Source organism: Leptinotarsa decemlineata, unplaced genomic scaffold (assembly GCF_025532065.1).
Source record: "Leptinotarsa decemlineata unplaced genomic scaffold, Ldec_3_MD MMD2_tig00026354_RagTag_RagTag, whole genome shotgun sequence".
Classification (NCBI taxonomy): Eukaryota; Metazoa; Arthropoda; class Insecta; order Coleoptera; family Chrysomelidae; genus Leptinotarsa; species Leptinotarsa decemlineata.
In genome coordinates this window covers 15,428,808-15,445,218 of record NW_027412702.1, presented here as the reverse complement: position 1 = coordinate 15,445,218, position 16,411 = coordinate 15,428,808, and the positions used below count along the sequence as shown (strand labels likewise).

Here is a 16,411-nt window from a genome sequence, read left to right as displayed (position 1 = left end):
AATTTCAGAAAAAATAATACCTACCTATATGAGAAAAATATGTACAATGATATCACTAATGATACAAAGGAGAAGGAGAGGCCAACCATTTCTATACACCTCGTAATTTTTCCTATCTGTAACAAAAAAAGAAGGGTTAATTTTTTGGAAAACTTGATATTGGTTTCGATTTTATTTTATTCATATCGGGCAAACTTCAAATTCCGTATGTACTTTGGAATTCAGAACGAATTTGAAATAAAACTCTCGTCAAATATGAAACCACACAACAAATTATTTTGCTGACTGAAGTTCGTGAAAATTACACATGACAGTCATTATACTTTCGAATGATAAAGAGATTCAGGAGGATTGAAAACAAATATTAAAGGGGAAATTTCGTACGTCGAATATATAAGAGACAAAGTATGAGTTTTATTTGAAGCTCAAGGCCTGAAAAAATGAATACAGATCAATAGAAAATTTGAGGTTGTTTACGAATATTACATTTGAAGTCTGAGAATTGTGAAAACGAAATCATGAAATTTCACTAATTCGAAAAATATAACGAAATTGAAGCAACTTTGGAGCTTCTGAAATTATATACCGATAAAATTTTGTTTCAGTTCAAAGAGGATTTTCATTAACAAGAATTTGGAATAGAAATGAGTTCATCCTCTTCACCAATTTAGAGTACCACCATAATGGAACATTTTGAAGAGAATACATTGCTACTCATCAGAAACGTTCATAGATATGAAAAATTAATGTTGACAATGTATTCGCTTCCTGGAACCATGATCTATATGACAGTACTTGAACATAGAAGAATCCAAAATACTCGTGAAAAGGAAGGTCATCTCCAACTCGCTTTCCTGTTTTGATAAAAAAATCGATTGAGTTATTTTGATAGAAATGTTCAACTTTCATCTCCACAATAAATAAATTTATCACGATAGTGATAGAAAAAATATTTATAGTACTGCTTGTCCTTGTGGATTCAGTTCGAGTCGAGCATTCGTAGCGAGTAGACGTATTGAGACGAAAGTTAATAGTACTGATTTAAGTTCTATTGTGAACAACCATAGATCGACTACCTGGAATGAAAACCAAATGGTTTAATGACCTGAGTTCTTATCAGAACTACTCGTGTGCAAAGCACACAATTTAATTTTCAATTTTTTTAGCTTCCCTTTTTGGATTTTTTAGGGCCCTATGATGAAAATTATGGAGGAAAAACCGGAAACCCTAGAGAGGTAAAATTACAAGCTTCGTCAGCAGAAAGACGAATTAGTAAGCCTCATTAAGCAGCTTAACGAAAAGCTGAATGTACTAGAGGGAGATAGACAAACCGTCTGGAAGAACTCAACACTTTGGAAAGGACACCGAAAACTATGCTTGGTCTACACAGGCCAAGAGAAAGCGGAAACATTTGCTAACAATTCCAAAAGACAGTGTAGAAAAAATGATGTCTCGTTCACGGACGAAGTAGAAGAAATCGAAAACCAGGTCGAAGAGACGGTGAGAAGGATAAGACGGCAACGAAGGGACAACGCACAACCCCTGGCACCGACATCTCCCGAGGAAGTGAGAGGCATCGTAAGGTGCCTAGTCCCTCGGAAAGCCCCAGGCCCGGACCAAATTCCAAACCGGGCGCTGAAGGTCCTTCCAAGGAAGGGTATAGCGATAATGATGTATATCATTAACGCTGTACTCAGACTACAACATTTCCCGTATCCGTTCACGGAGGCAACGGTCACTCACATCCCAAAGTCAAAGAAGAACCACATATTTCCGGATAGCCATAGACCAATAAGCTCAAACCCCTTCCATCAGAAAAGTGGCAGAACGAGTCATTTTGGAAAGACTAGAGAACCAAATTAGCTAACTGGGAATCTTACCAGACGGACAGTTCGGCATCAGATCCAAATACTCAATAGAGCTACACGTCTTGAGGATAGTAGATTATGCGACAGAAGGTTCCAACCTCGGCAAAGGATACCACACCGGAGCGATATTTTCAGATATTCTACTCGAAACAAATGATAAGAGTAATCGAATTTTTTCTAGCTGACCGGCGTTGCCGCTGCAGAGTAGGGCAAGATTTATCTACCATGCGATTACTGGAAGCAGGGGTCCAACAAGGTGGACAGCTCTACTGGCGAGATCAACTAGCCATGCGTGAGTTACCAGATACTTGCAACAGCAAGCGGACAGATTAGAGGAATGGGGCAACCTTTGGAAAATCAGTATGAACCCTGATAAGAGTCAGGCGATACTGGTACACCCGAAAGGAAACGTCATCTTCACCGGACAAGAGATTCCATGGACCAACGAAGCAAAATGCGTGTGAGTCACTCTCAATAGAAGACTAACGTTCAGGGCCCACATACGGCAGAGACTAGAGCTGGCGAGAGCCGCCCTCTCTACATGGGACTTCACATAAAACTGCTGCTTATCAAGACCGTACTTTTTCCAATCATCCTGTATGCCTGCACTGTATGGTGCTAGTGTGTAGCGATATACAGATGCAATATCCAGACGATTATAAACGCTTGCGTGCTAGCCGCCATAAACGCTTCAAGATATATACCATATACCGGGACCTGGACCTGGACATCCATTGAGTAGACACGTAAATGAGAGAACACGCCAAAAACGTGTTCGAAAGAGTTCGATCACACACCAGTCCAGCGCTGCGTGATCTACATAAAGTGCTCAACAGGGAAGATTTTCGGCCGCAGTAGGTCAGATGTCAATCTTGCTGAAGTGCCCATCAGCAGGTTGAGGTCCACTTAGGGATGAGTGGTGGTGGATGGACGAGATTCTAGCTTCTGCACACAGTAACCGTGTGGGGAAGATTATATCCCCGGACACTCAATCCAGGCAGAGGGGCATGGAGGGGTCCTTGTGATAAATGTTATCGAGGTGAACATCGTGAACACATAAAAAGAAGACAGAAAACAGAATTGTGCATAGCGAAGTATATTTTGAAATTGAATGGTGATCACGCAATGAGATGGAATGAAAACCAACGTTTTCACTAAATACTTCACGAAAAATCGAAAGAACTCAAAGAATTCGTTTATATACTTTTGGCAGTTAACAAGTGTATTTCAACTAATTCTGAAGAAACACATCGCACCTCATCACCATTGTTGAGGCAAAAGGTAAAATTTGAACTAAGTTGTAAGACAACATTCTGTGATTGTGACAGTGACTGGTTCATGTGTTTATGTATCGAATATGACATCGTGACATTCTGGCTTTATTTTTGGTCTCTGCTTTTCTTAAGGCGCAGTAGTCCAATATTTTGACATCGAATCCTTTCGATATTTGTGAAAAAATGTGAATATTTTCAAAGGGAGAGTTCTCAAGATTTTTTCAAGCTTGGAAGACGGAAAAGAAATGTTTCAATGAACGTTAGCTATTTTGTGAAAGCTAAGTAACATCGAACAAAGATGACATTCATAAATGAGTGTCACAGGTTACTGATTCTTCCAGAATTCATATTACACAGTAATTTTTAGTGTTGAGCTTCTCCGTTTGCCATTTAATATACTTAAGCAAGTTCGCTATTGATCACTTTAATGAAATGAATAAAAACACTTCTGTCTTATTTAACTAGTTGATTTTATTTATACGACCGGTTTCGGGTTTAACCCCATACATTATCAGGTATAAAACTAAAATGTGAAATTTGAAAACTTGGTTATATCTCCGGTTTCCCGATATAACCGATTTTTCAAATCAAACCCGAAACCTTTCGTATAAATAAAATTAACTAGAGGAAATTAGACTAAAGTGTTACTATTCATTTCATTAAAGTGATCATGGATTACCACAAAATAAACAAGTCATCAATCACACATATTCGCTATTGATCTATATTCATTTATTTCAGCTTTTGGAAAACAACGAAACAAAACCTAAAATCATCGAAAGAATCTTGCAAAGCATTTTAATCCTGAATTTGATTATAGTTTTTGAATTAGATTTGGACCACAAAATAAAATAACTGAATGATGAATCTGAAAATTTTCGATTGTTTTCAAATGTTCGATATATAATCATTACTAGTTCCATAGTTTTATAAATATCATTCTTTAATTCATCCCATTGAAGAAATTCGAACATGTGGAGTTAGGCAAAATATATTGCCAAGAACGACTCCCCTCGATAGGAAGACTTAAAAGATTGTCTCTGGTCTGGATTCCTGGCCATACTGGCCTGGAATAGTAGAAGATCCGAACCTAAATCGACCTTCACCGAGCTGATAATACAATGAAATATATTTTATAATGAATTAAGTATATTAGAAAATATGTTAAAAATGGGTTCGCTAAAAAATCCTGGACAGACTATTTTTAATTATTTTTTGAAAAATGATTTTTAATTGAATATTGCAACATCAAGATAATAAGAAAATGTTTGTCCTTACTTGAAGTATAAAACGTATAGAATGTGCAGCCGTTGGTTTGTTTCATTGAGAACACATTGATATAGGGTTGTCTCCAGAAAATTCGGTCCTATTAGGGGTTTGTGAACTTTAAAGATTTGAATTTCAATGTTCGTGGAAATGTGTGACAGAGAGATCCGAGGTAAGTATACTGTATAATAATAAAGTACCCAACATCGTAGTCGCCTCGAATGGGACCTTGAATATTAGCGCATGTTCGATATGTAAACTATAGAGGGTAAAGGTTCCTCTACCACCCTACACATAGTTAACAGTGGGCGTTATTTTGGAGTAGCTAATGACTCAATATTATATTGCTTTGAAAACACGTGTTATTCTGTATATGTATCGTTGTGATGAAAAATGGCTAAAAAGTGTTTTTTGTGTGGCTCGGACGATTCTTTAAGTGATTTTACTGATGAAACTTGTTCTTTGAAGCTAGCTTTTTGTAAAAAAAAACTTTAAATATCATGAAGCTGAACTAACCAAAGCAGTACTCGATTTTGTTGGTTACCACACCATGTGTTAGAAAAAAGTAACTGTTTTAGGAAATGAATACAATAGAAAATTTTAAATTTTTTGTACAGAGTATTCAGTAAGTACATAATATATGATTTTTTTAATTATTATCTGATTGAATTGAAAATAGCACAATCTGAACGAACAACTACTATTCTGAAGGACCTTTCACCTGTTTTTTTCAGTTTCTACCTTCCTTCAATTTTTATTATTTGAAATTTTTTTTTTAATATTTATAAAATTAATTTCATTATTTTAGGGAGCGTCAACATCAACAGCATCGTCGTCCAACATAAGTACATGCTTGTTTTGCAATTGCGTAAAAAAAACTTCCGGGAAGGAAAAACTAAATCTTACATTCCCTCAGAGTTATTTTTTTTGCAACTCAAATGTCAGTTGCTCCAAAATAACGCACACTGTTTACTATTTGGAGGGTGGTAGAGGTACCTCTTCCCTCTATAGTTTACATATAGAGCATGCGCACTTTCTAATATTCAAGGTCCCATTCGAGGTGACTACGATGTTGGGTCCTTTATTATTACACAGTATACTTACCTCGGATCTCTCTGTCACACATTTCCACGAACACTGAAATTCAAATCTTTAAAGTTCACAAACCCCTAATAGGACCGAATTTTCTGGAGACAACCCTATATCAATGTGTTCTCAATGAACACCGCTAATGATGATATACATTTTTTTTATTATCTAATCCAGTGAAAGTAACTGGCATCGATATACCTGACAAACCAGTAGTTCGCCCAGGTAAATGATAGACAACCCAACGGCTGCACATTCTATACGTTTTATACTTCAAATAAGGACAAAAATTTTCTCTTATTATCTTGATGTTGCAAAATTTAATTAAAAATCATTTTTCAAAAAATAATTAAAAATAGTCTGTCCAGGATTATTTTTATTTTAACATATTTTCTAATACTAAATTCATTATAAAATATATTTCATTCTATTATCAGCTCGGTGAAGGTCGATTTAGGTTCGGATCTTAGACTAGAAGGCAATGAAGCTGCTGACCCCCTTGCAAAGGAGGGTGTTGCAAGCAGTTTCATCGGATCAGAACCTGTCATTGGCATCGCTTCAGGCTTTGCAAACAAACATTGAACACCTGGATGGCAAGAAAATTCAGTTCAGTTCGGCAGAGCCGTACTCTTACCATCTGACCTGAAAGACCACTCACCAAACAAACTAATCGGCTTTGTTAAGAAGCTGAGTTTATTTGGTCGAGTGTGAAGAGGTGTGATCCACAATAAACCCTTGCGGGTTGCGGTGGAGGATCGAATAGACCCACTCACTTTGGACCTAACCTAACCTAACCTAGGCAAAATATACAGCTATACAGTTTATTATTTCACAAAAATTTTCAACTCAGTGTAATCAACATACCTATTGGTATTGAACTTTTTTGGAACTAGTTACCTTCTACAATCTGCAAAAAAAAGTAGTAGTAATGGAAAACCTCATACATATGTATGAGTTACTGCATGAAATCTATATATGTTTCTCAATAAAAAGTCAGTTAATCAGTAACACGTCGTACTCAATAATTTTTCCCACCAAAGAAGAGCTTAGAATTTCGTAGGGAATTCATCTTGAATATTCAGACACCTATATCTGGCTTCGTCTTCACAGAATTCAAAATCCGCTATTTCGCAGTCTTCTCGCAAGTTTCATTTTTCGAATTTCTTCGTCAGATGTCAAAAAACTTCTAAAACATATTGTATGTCTAAGTTGTTGACTGACTTTCTGAACATTTGATGAAGTACCAGGTTTTCTCTGAATCAGTTTGCTCCGTTTATATTGATTTCATGCAGTAATTTGTCGAAGGTGAACAGTTCTTGAAAAGGCCAACTCCTTCACCAAAAATGGCTTTCGTATATTAATTTCGAATTACTAACGTTGAAAGAGTTGTTGATCTAAACTCGTTTCTCTTTTAGTTTTCCCATAACATTGAACTCACCTGACTACAAGTTGTTTCTCCAAATTTGTCACACATCTTCGCCAATTCTTGTATTTGTGGCAATATACAATTTTCGTAATGTGTATAATCATACGTTCCGTTTGTGCTATTCCTTGTTTCCCACGATCCCGTCAAGTCGCAGTATTTGTAAGCCTTCGCTAAAATGAAAAAAGGAATGGTTTCGTGATTATTCAAACACAAAAGAAAATATGAGAAGTCCCAGGCGATAACAAAAGAGACGCACTTTTTCATTGTACGGTTGAGAGAGGCGACAGGTTAGAAGTTTTGAAAATAAAACAGGGCTGAAAAGTGATCCCTAATATTTCGTTACCGACTTCTATCATCAGCCGAACATGATTGTGGATACATAAAACACTGTTGCTCCATACAGAAGTGCGATGGTTGTTTCGGTGTAAAACTTTAACAAGGCTATTTGAACTTAGAGCCGAGTTACGAATGTTTGTTTCAGATACTTCTTTTAATTTGTAAGACCGTTTGTATGATAAAACTCGGTTGTTCCGACTGTATTTCATGGCGAATATCTTCAAAAAACTGAACAAATTAAATTTATCATTGCAAGGTAAACAGACAACAGTGTTCCTGGCCTATAACAAAATAAATGTCAGATCAGATTTTTGGATTATTTGCGTTGGTAAGAGAGAAATAGAAAGCTTTACGTCACTCAGTGAGTTTGTTAGCGATAACGACTCAGAGATGTTTCAAGATGATGTATTTAAAGAATTGGTGCAACATCTCACTTCAATGTATTTTCCCAGAATACAAAAATGAAAGTGAATTCATGGATTCATAATCCTTTTTTACTCAACTTGCAAAATCTCGTTCCCAACAACATATTTGTGCAAAACAGAATTATCAACCTATGCAGCCACGAAAACAAAATACCGCAATAGACTGGGCACCGAACCTGATATGGAACTTCAACTATCTTCTATCAACCAATTAATGGAAAATGAAAAATAAGTTTCATGACTCCCATTAGTTGGTTGTTTTTCTTTTCTAATATCTTCTATTATTTTATTTGTTATGTAGGTAAGTAATAAGTAACTGTTATATTGTACTTTCATTATGGTTATTAATAAAGAATACACTTTGGAAAACTGTTGTTTTATTTTGATTCATTTATAAACTCATCGAGAAAGTAATACAAATCATGAAATTATGAAACAACAACAAAAATTAATTGGCGCTCCGGGGCGACTTCATTGATTCCAGTGGCGTATTTGCTGTTTCAGCTGTAGGAAAACCCAGAAAAACCTGCAGCACAACATGATCTGAAGATCTTGATCTGCCAATGTCCTCTCCATCATAAAACAAAATGTAGGGTGTCTCCAGAGGCTCCAATGAACTCAAGACATCGCCAGAATACTTAGTGACACGACAATCGTCAAAGCAGTCGGTTTCGTCTTTGACCAATGCGTAATAATAATCAAATTCAACACCAGAACCACAGTGAACAATGTCTGCATGGAGATTATAAAAGTCATCTGCTAAATTGAAGTGTTCATCTATTTGCTTGATCAGTTGGTAGTCGGGCGGGTCGACGTGGGTGCTTCGTTCACTCAGTCAATCGGCCGATGTGTGAGTCGATGGTTCAAGCCCCAGGTTGAACGCTCGATTTCCACTGGCTATTGTCCAACCCGTGTTAGGAATCACACGTTAAAAGGTAAGGCCTCGTTAGTCCTTAGCTCGCACGAGTTTCGACTTCTTAGGGTTGTTTAGTCATATTAGGAAACGCTAGTTTCTGAAAATCACATACGTCTTTGCTACCCCTTGAACATTTACTACAAAGTAAATAAGTAAGGATTTTTTCAGCAAAAGATTTACAAACACAAGACGAGATAGACTGTACGGAATCATTCAGTCAAGAGCGGTCAGGATTGATTCTGCTATTGTTTTATTGTAGGGCTCCGTCAAGTATTTCGCTTTCCAAGAGGGTTCCGTCACAAGAAAAGTTTGAGAACCGCAGCTCTGGATATCTTTCTGATTTTCATTCGAAAACATGTGTATCTTATTTCTCATACAATAAGCCTTTTGTCTCAGTCTTACAATTAACCATACTAATTACTGATGTATCCAATAATGAAAATAATAAATGAAAATATTCGTAGGAAATTAATATATGTATATCTATATACAAGTGTATATTATACATATTCAAAATATAGATCGATTTGTTACATTTTTTTTACGGCTTACATCTATTCCACCTAAGAGCACATTGCAACTTTCGTTAAAATTTGTTCAATAGTATTCAAGCCTGGCTTATTGATGCGAACTACAGGTGTAATGTCAGAGGGAAAATATTTCAAAATCCTAGTCAACAGAATACATTTGATAAAAAATTGAACAATCTACGTTGCACTGAATCGAAAACCGAGAGGAGAGAGGGAAAAAGTAAAAGCACCCAAGTGATCTATAAACAATCTCAAGTATCGGGAATATGGAAGTTATCATGTGAAGATGATTGTGGATACTTGCGAACGAAACGTTATGAAGCATGTGGTTTGGAATCTCTTCTTACTTTTTTTTATTTTCCATCACTGATTCTCATCATTTCATTTTATTTTAATTTTATTGTTTGTGTATAATCGACATTCCACATCATTTCTCTTAACTCATACAAATATGTCGGTCCAGTTTTATTTAAGTATTTTCAAATATTTCGAAATCCTACTGATTTTCATTTCATTTGCTCTTCTGTTCTTCTGTAGGTTTCAAAACCGCAAACACCTTTTCAGTGAATGGGAGTTTGAAATTTTAAAATTCACAACTAGGGTTCTGCTGGATTATAGGTTATGATAACATATCTTCACCAAAATTAAAATAATCATTATTGATTGAGTTGATTTATCATTTCTGTCCAGTGGAGTGGGGAATTTGCTGATTTTTTTGTGAAAAATGTTTTCAACTTCTAATTATAGAATTCCTTTGAAAGAAGACTGATAGTTTCGAGCCTCAAAATAGATATTTGTCATTGGAGTTGCCGATTTCTATAATGAGGCACAGTTTGAATTTTTCAGTCACTCTATTTTTTGCTCTACATTTGATTATTCATTCTCATTATAGTCAATATGACTTTGAAATTCAGTTTTTGGCAACAGTATAATATACGTCTGTGACATGGTTGTTGTTTGGTTCAACGATTCTCAAAAAACCATGTTCCAAATACATGAAAATGACAGCAGCGGTCAGTTTTGGACGCAATAACCAAAATTTTGGTTAGTTTCATACTGTACTCCAAAAAATCGTCAGACACTTATAGGGTACAATCAAATTTGATTTTCAATTTTGGCCCTTTTCCCGTCATTATATTCCACCTCATCTATATTTTCATCTTTCAATCATCAAGTCAATACAGTTCCATCTATAGATCTATTGTGAAATGAATTATAAAGGCATTATCATCAATATTGAAATGACAATCACGAATGTGGATTGTGAACGATTCCGAGTTCACATGCGTGATATTCTCATCAGAGCAATAATTATATACAGATCAAATTTACGATCAATAGCCATTTGCTAATTGATATGCATTAACAATTGCGGAGCATCGTTTCGCAAACTTCATATAGCTTCAAATCGATGCTCTTGTTGTAATTTGAACCAAACGGGAAGACAATAGACTGGGAATGTTCATTGTATCACATTAACCAAATGAATTGGATAATCAGTACATGTTGTAATAAGAATTTGTTATGAGGGGTATAGTCAGCATAAGAAAAGTTGGTAATAGTGAGATGCCATTAAGTGGAATGAATACCTGCACTCGGGTTGTGAAAATGCATTAACCTCAAAATTTCTAGGGGATCGGTGGGCGTGTTCCAGAATATGCTGGTGAGATGATCAAAGACATCTTTTCAAATGGCACATCTCTCAATTTACTGACGATTTCACTACAAAGACGGGCAAGCACGTCGTCGCGAAATCTCCTCCTTGCAATCACAATAACCGCACATAGTCGGAGGTCAGGGTTTCATCTAGGTACTTGCCGTATTCAGGGATAAATACTTAGGTAATCATATTTCTATCGATAAATGAAAAGGTAATGATTTGGAAATGAACCGAATTTTTAAAACATATATTTACTGGAGGGAAACTCCCATTTTCGATTATTTATAAACAATCAAGTATAGATTTTTATTTTTTGGAGAAAAATCGAGAAACAATAGTTACCCATCTCAAGAATATTTTTTCGAAGCGATCGGTGTAAGCTGCATGAAAATCGGACACATGATTGTGAAATTATAAGTAAAATCGTTTCAAAGTGGGTATGGATACCTCTGAAATTCAGGATGATGCAGGAGAATGGCGATCTCCTCATGACAATTTTCAATGAAAAATAGTGTGGTTTTCAGTAAAGCAGAAGTGAAGAAAACCAGTTTAAACTATAACAGTGCTCTGTTGTAAATCAGATGTTGAAAAGTTCAAAAACGTCATAGCCTCATGCCCCAAGGTGTGTGTAATGACAGTCACATTGTCAGGTTATGGCGATCAATGAAAAATATCTACTCCAAGTACAAAATAGCAACTTGAATCATATGTTTCGAAAATAGGGCATTCTGGATGGTCAAAAAAAAAAGTCAATGGCCTCTTAATAATACAGGTGTATAATTCTCCGCACTCGCAGGGTATCTGGTAAATGCAATTCTTGGAATCGTAACCCACATTTGGTGGCCAAGTTTTCGTGAGGCTGCTACGGATAGTGTTCCCAGATCTGAAGCAGGTTCTGATGTTATACTTAGACCCAATTCTTTTTATTCTTTCCGACAATCCTCTGATTAACGAAACAACAGATTTTAAACAAAATCAAACAGACAGACAGATTCCTCTGATGTAGGAAAGTACAAGTACTGGTGGTGGAGGCTTCTCTTTTTTGTGAGATTATTGCTGTGTTCTAGACAAAGTCTGTTCTACCATCACTTTGGAGAAATCATTCCGTTGATGATTTTTCAATGATACCTAGTTCCTTCTCGAGACCTTCCTTTGTATTACAGAGCCCGAAAGCACGGTCTACTAGACTCTTGATGATTCCTCTCTTAGTCGATTGATGATGGTTGAATTCCTGATTCAGATACTGTCCCGTGTGAGAGGATTTTCGGTATACTGTCAAAGAAGCTGCATATATGTTGTCTAACAACGCCTTTAGCCAAGCTAGCGTAGAGATACGCAACATATGGTAACATCTAATCAAGCGGAACACGACCAACTCCCGCCAAACGGTCAGCTCCCGCAAAAACCGATGAAAAAAAAGAAGCGATTTATTTCCAACAGGAGTACCCAGTTACAGGAAATGCTATTATTACAGAGTATATATGGACTACATATCAAAAATAATGGAATATAGAAATATTTAAAAGTAAATACTAAAACAAAGTATATATAAAATATTCGTACAAGTAGAATTTCAAAGAGGAATGAAAAATTGAGTGTTTCACACAAAAAGTTACAAATCATGCAATATTACAGAACTGACACAAAAGTTATTTATAGTATTATTACAAGTGATTATAGATACAAGATACCAAGGCGTTCAGAGAGTCGAAATGAATATCGCAGTGTTCACAGATTTTATTGAAGCTACTGCACATAAAATTCAATGGTGATCGTAGCATAATATTTGTGCGTAATGCTTCGCAATAGAATTTCAGATTGTATCGACCTTCACTTCTTGGTACTAAGAAATTGATCTCGGGTAAAAGAACCGTAGTGTCAATATTGTTGTTGAGTAATTTATGCAACAATATGTTATGATGGATGCCTCTCGTGGGGTATTAACCATCAACTTTTAGGAACTTCCTTTGTACGCTCTCAATTGATGTTTTTTGGTAGTCGTAATCCGGATTCCATAACAAAGAGCCATACTCTAACTTAGATCTGGCATACGCAAAATATAGTAATTTTGAGGTGGCAATACCTTTGAAGTTCTTGCCATTTCTGTAAATGAATCCAAGCATCCTATTGGCCTCAACAGTCATATTCCTTATATGTGTTGTAAATGTTAATTTACTGTCGTATGTTATACCAAGATCTTTTTTCTCATGTACGCGGTTGATTGTAGATTTGTTGATTGAATAATCGTACATTAAAGTTCATTTTTTTCTTTTAAATGATATTATTTTACATTTGGATACGTTCAGTTGGAGACGACTATCATTACACCAAAGTTTGATTACATCTAATTCATGTTGTACACGTTGGCAGTCAGTAATGTCGTCGATTTCATAATATAGCTTCAGGTCGTCTGCAAATAGTAGGCTAGGAATATTCAAAGAGGTTGCCAAGTCATTAATAAAAATTAAAAATAAAAGAGGTCCATGGTTGGAACCTTGTGGTACCCCAGATGTAACTACGTACTGGGCCGATTTGAAAGATTCATGTTCGACGAATTGTTTTCTGTTAATTAGATATGATTCAATTAGAGAGAGCAGTTGGTTAGAGAGTCTCAATTTTGTCGATTTGCTGAGAAGAACGTAATGGTCTATTTGATCGAAGGCTTTTTGAAAGTCTGAATAAACAACATCGACTTGTTTTTGCTTGTCAAAGTACGTACAGAGATATTGATTTAAACATGCAAGATTTATTATACATGATCTTTGTTGTACGAAACCATGCTGAGTAGGAGAAATAACTTTTTGAATATGGGAGTACATAACATTTTGCACACATATCTCGAAAAGTTTAGAAAAGTTACATAAAATTGAAATCGCCCTGTAGTTTGTGATATCGTCAGGGTCACCTTTTTTTAATATCGGATACAGTCTTTTATCACAAGACTAGGAACATTGTCAACACCTGCGGAAAGTTTATTTCTTAATTTTTTTGAAGCAGTAATAATATCGATTTTAGAGAAGGCAGGGATGTTTAATGCATCTAAATCAGAATCATGAGAATTTTCACGAAGCATATTCTCGTCCGAAACCAAGTATACACTTCTGAAATACTTGACGAATCCATTGACAATAACCCCAGGCTTATCAAATACCTCATCATCAAGTTTCATTATACCTGTTATACGCGAATGACCTTTTTTACTGCATATGAAAGACCAGAAAGTCGAGCTTTCAGATAAAATATTATTTTCAGCTAAGTTTGTAAATTGACTATATGCTGCTTTTATTTTAGTTTTGACAATATTTCTCAGATCCGAGAATTGATTTTGATAAAATGCTGTTTTATATTTCTTATAGTGTTTATATGCTAATTCCTTTTTTTATATGGCTGATAACGTCGGCGTCGAACCATGGGGGAAATTAACGTGTTTTCAATGTTCTCAGTGGAACTGTTTAAAAGAAGATGCTGTGTAATTTCTGCTATAATAAATCACATGCCGAGTCAATGTCAGTACATTCAGAAACGTCACACCATTCGGTTGTTCTGATCAGTCCATAGATATCTGGAAAGTTTGCTTTGCGAAAATGAAATTGCTTAATAGCGTCTGTTGTATTAATAGTAAAGTCATTAATATGAGGTTGATCACATTTCGAGACGATACAATCGTCACAGTTGGTTATTACTAGATCCAGTTTGCGATTATTAATATATGTTAACGAGTTGTACTGTTGAGATTCAGTTGCTTGCATAAAGTTGAGGATGTACTGAAATCTGGTATCATCAAAGTCTATATCATATTTAGGGATATTGAAGTCACCAATTAATAGAAAATTCCCATTAGTAACACAATCAGAGCTCTCCAGAAAATCGAATAATGTTTCATAGTGAATATTGGAGCAACAAGGGGGTATATAAACTACAATGATATTCAGAGTAAAGCTGCCAAGTACTAATATGGAGCCTACAATAACAACTTCAGGCAGTGTGTCTCTTAGATCCAAAAATGAAATTGGTAGCAACCTATAATTATCTTTGGACGCCAACAGGACACCACCTCCTTTAGTAATATTATCAGTTACTAGATCTCAATCACATCGGAATACATTATACATTGATGGGAAGATTTCTTGATTGAACACATTGTCCTGAAGATCAATCTCTGATAGGCAGACCATATCCATTTCTCCACTAATAGTATATGAAGAGACTGTGCGAATTGTAGCTGAGTACCTGATCTAGTTTAAATCAACGATTTTTGAAAATCCATTGAAGTATTCAATAATGAGAGTAGGATATTTGAGCCGGTTCTAGGCCTCCTCCCACCAATATGACGTCACGTGGGGTGAATGACCTAGACCGACTCATGCCTCCCCCCACCACTATGACATCATTAACGACGTAATGGTATGATTAGGGTGACCTTGAACGACATGTCCAACTCATGCCTCCCCCACCACTATGACGTCACGTGGGGTGAATGACCTAGACCGAATCGTGCCTCTCCCCACCACTATGACGTCATTAACGACGTAATGTTGTAATTAGGGTGACCTTGAGGGTTGGTGTGTGTATGTGTGTGTGAATGCACGGTATAGGGTTTACCATGTGCGTGTCTGTATACAAACATACGTCTGCATACTTCAAAGATCCTCCAAGTAATGAATGTTCCATCGGTATGAGCCCACCAAGTTAGTAGTGGTGTGACGTCACAGCAGCAGCAACCGTTCAATGTTAGGAGAGCGAGATGTGCACTCCACGGCGTGTGGATGTGTAATGCATATTCATCAGTGTGTCCTTACCTCTCTCGATCCCGTCCCCCACCACTTGATACCCCCACCACTGGACACCCCCACCCTTCAACCTCCACCACGACGTCACAGAGTGGAGGGGGGAGGGTCATTCACCCCACATGACGTCATAGTGGTGGGGGGAGGCCTAGAACCGGCTCAAATCTCTTACTAATGAAGTTATTTTCTGGATGAAGCGGGGAGAGGGAAGAGGGGATAGATGAAAGTACTCGAATGACCTATAAATAGTCAGATCTTGGAGTACGTCGATGGGTCGGGAGCTCGGCGTCGTCTACATGCAACGTGCATTGAACGACCTCGAGTGCTGGTACCTCGAATGGAAGATCCAAGTGAACCCGGAAAAGACTCAGGTGATAACCATGGGAATATTGCTATCTTCTCCGGCCAGAAAAGTGAGAATCTCTGGAAGGGAGATTGACTGGCAAGCGCGGGTAAAGTACCCCTCATGTCCCCCGTTAACGGATGAACAGATTTTTCATCCATCCCACCCCAGCAAGGTAGGGGTACCCCGTGAAGGGCGGTACTGATGTCTGAGGACTTTTCATATCGTCAACATCTCCTCAGTCATGAGCCTATTTGTATTTCTAACAAGCTGAAGCTGGGCTTCAACCTGAATGAATTGAAGACGCTTGGTCGGCCGAATAAGTCCAATCATCACCCGAAGACGATTGTGGATACTAACAATCGAAACATCGTGAAGTAACTTGGCTTGGAATCTTTGATTTTCAATTTCAATTTCTTGTTAATAATTTATAATTTTCATTTCTTGTTAATAGTTCAATTTTCAGTTGTTGCTTGTATTTTATCTCATTG

At 36.7% G+C, this 16,411-nt stretch overlaps 1 protein-coding gene across 2 annotated transcripts in view; it reads right to left on the bottom strand.

Moving 5' to 3' along the window:
- The window catches only part of Pdfr (Pigment-dispersing factor receptor), a 204,470-nt gene that overhangs the window by 68,436 nt on the left and 119,623 nt on the right, over window positions 1–16,411 (bottom strand). For both annotated transcript variants that reach the window (XM_074184423.1, XM_074184422.1), the window contains exons 4-5: window positions 6,936–7,093; window positions 25–116 (exon numbers count right to left, since the gene is read on the bottom strand). In XM_074184423.1, coding sequence (XP_074040524.1) covers window positions 25–116; window positions 6,936–7,093 — 250 coding nt within the window. The remainder of the gene's footprint in view (window positions 1–24; window positions 117–6,935; window positions 7,094–16,411) is intronic.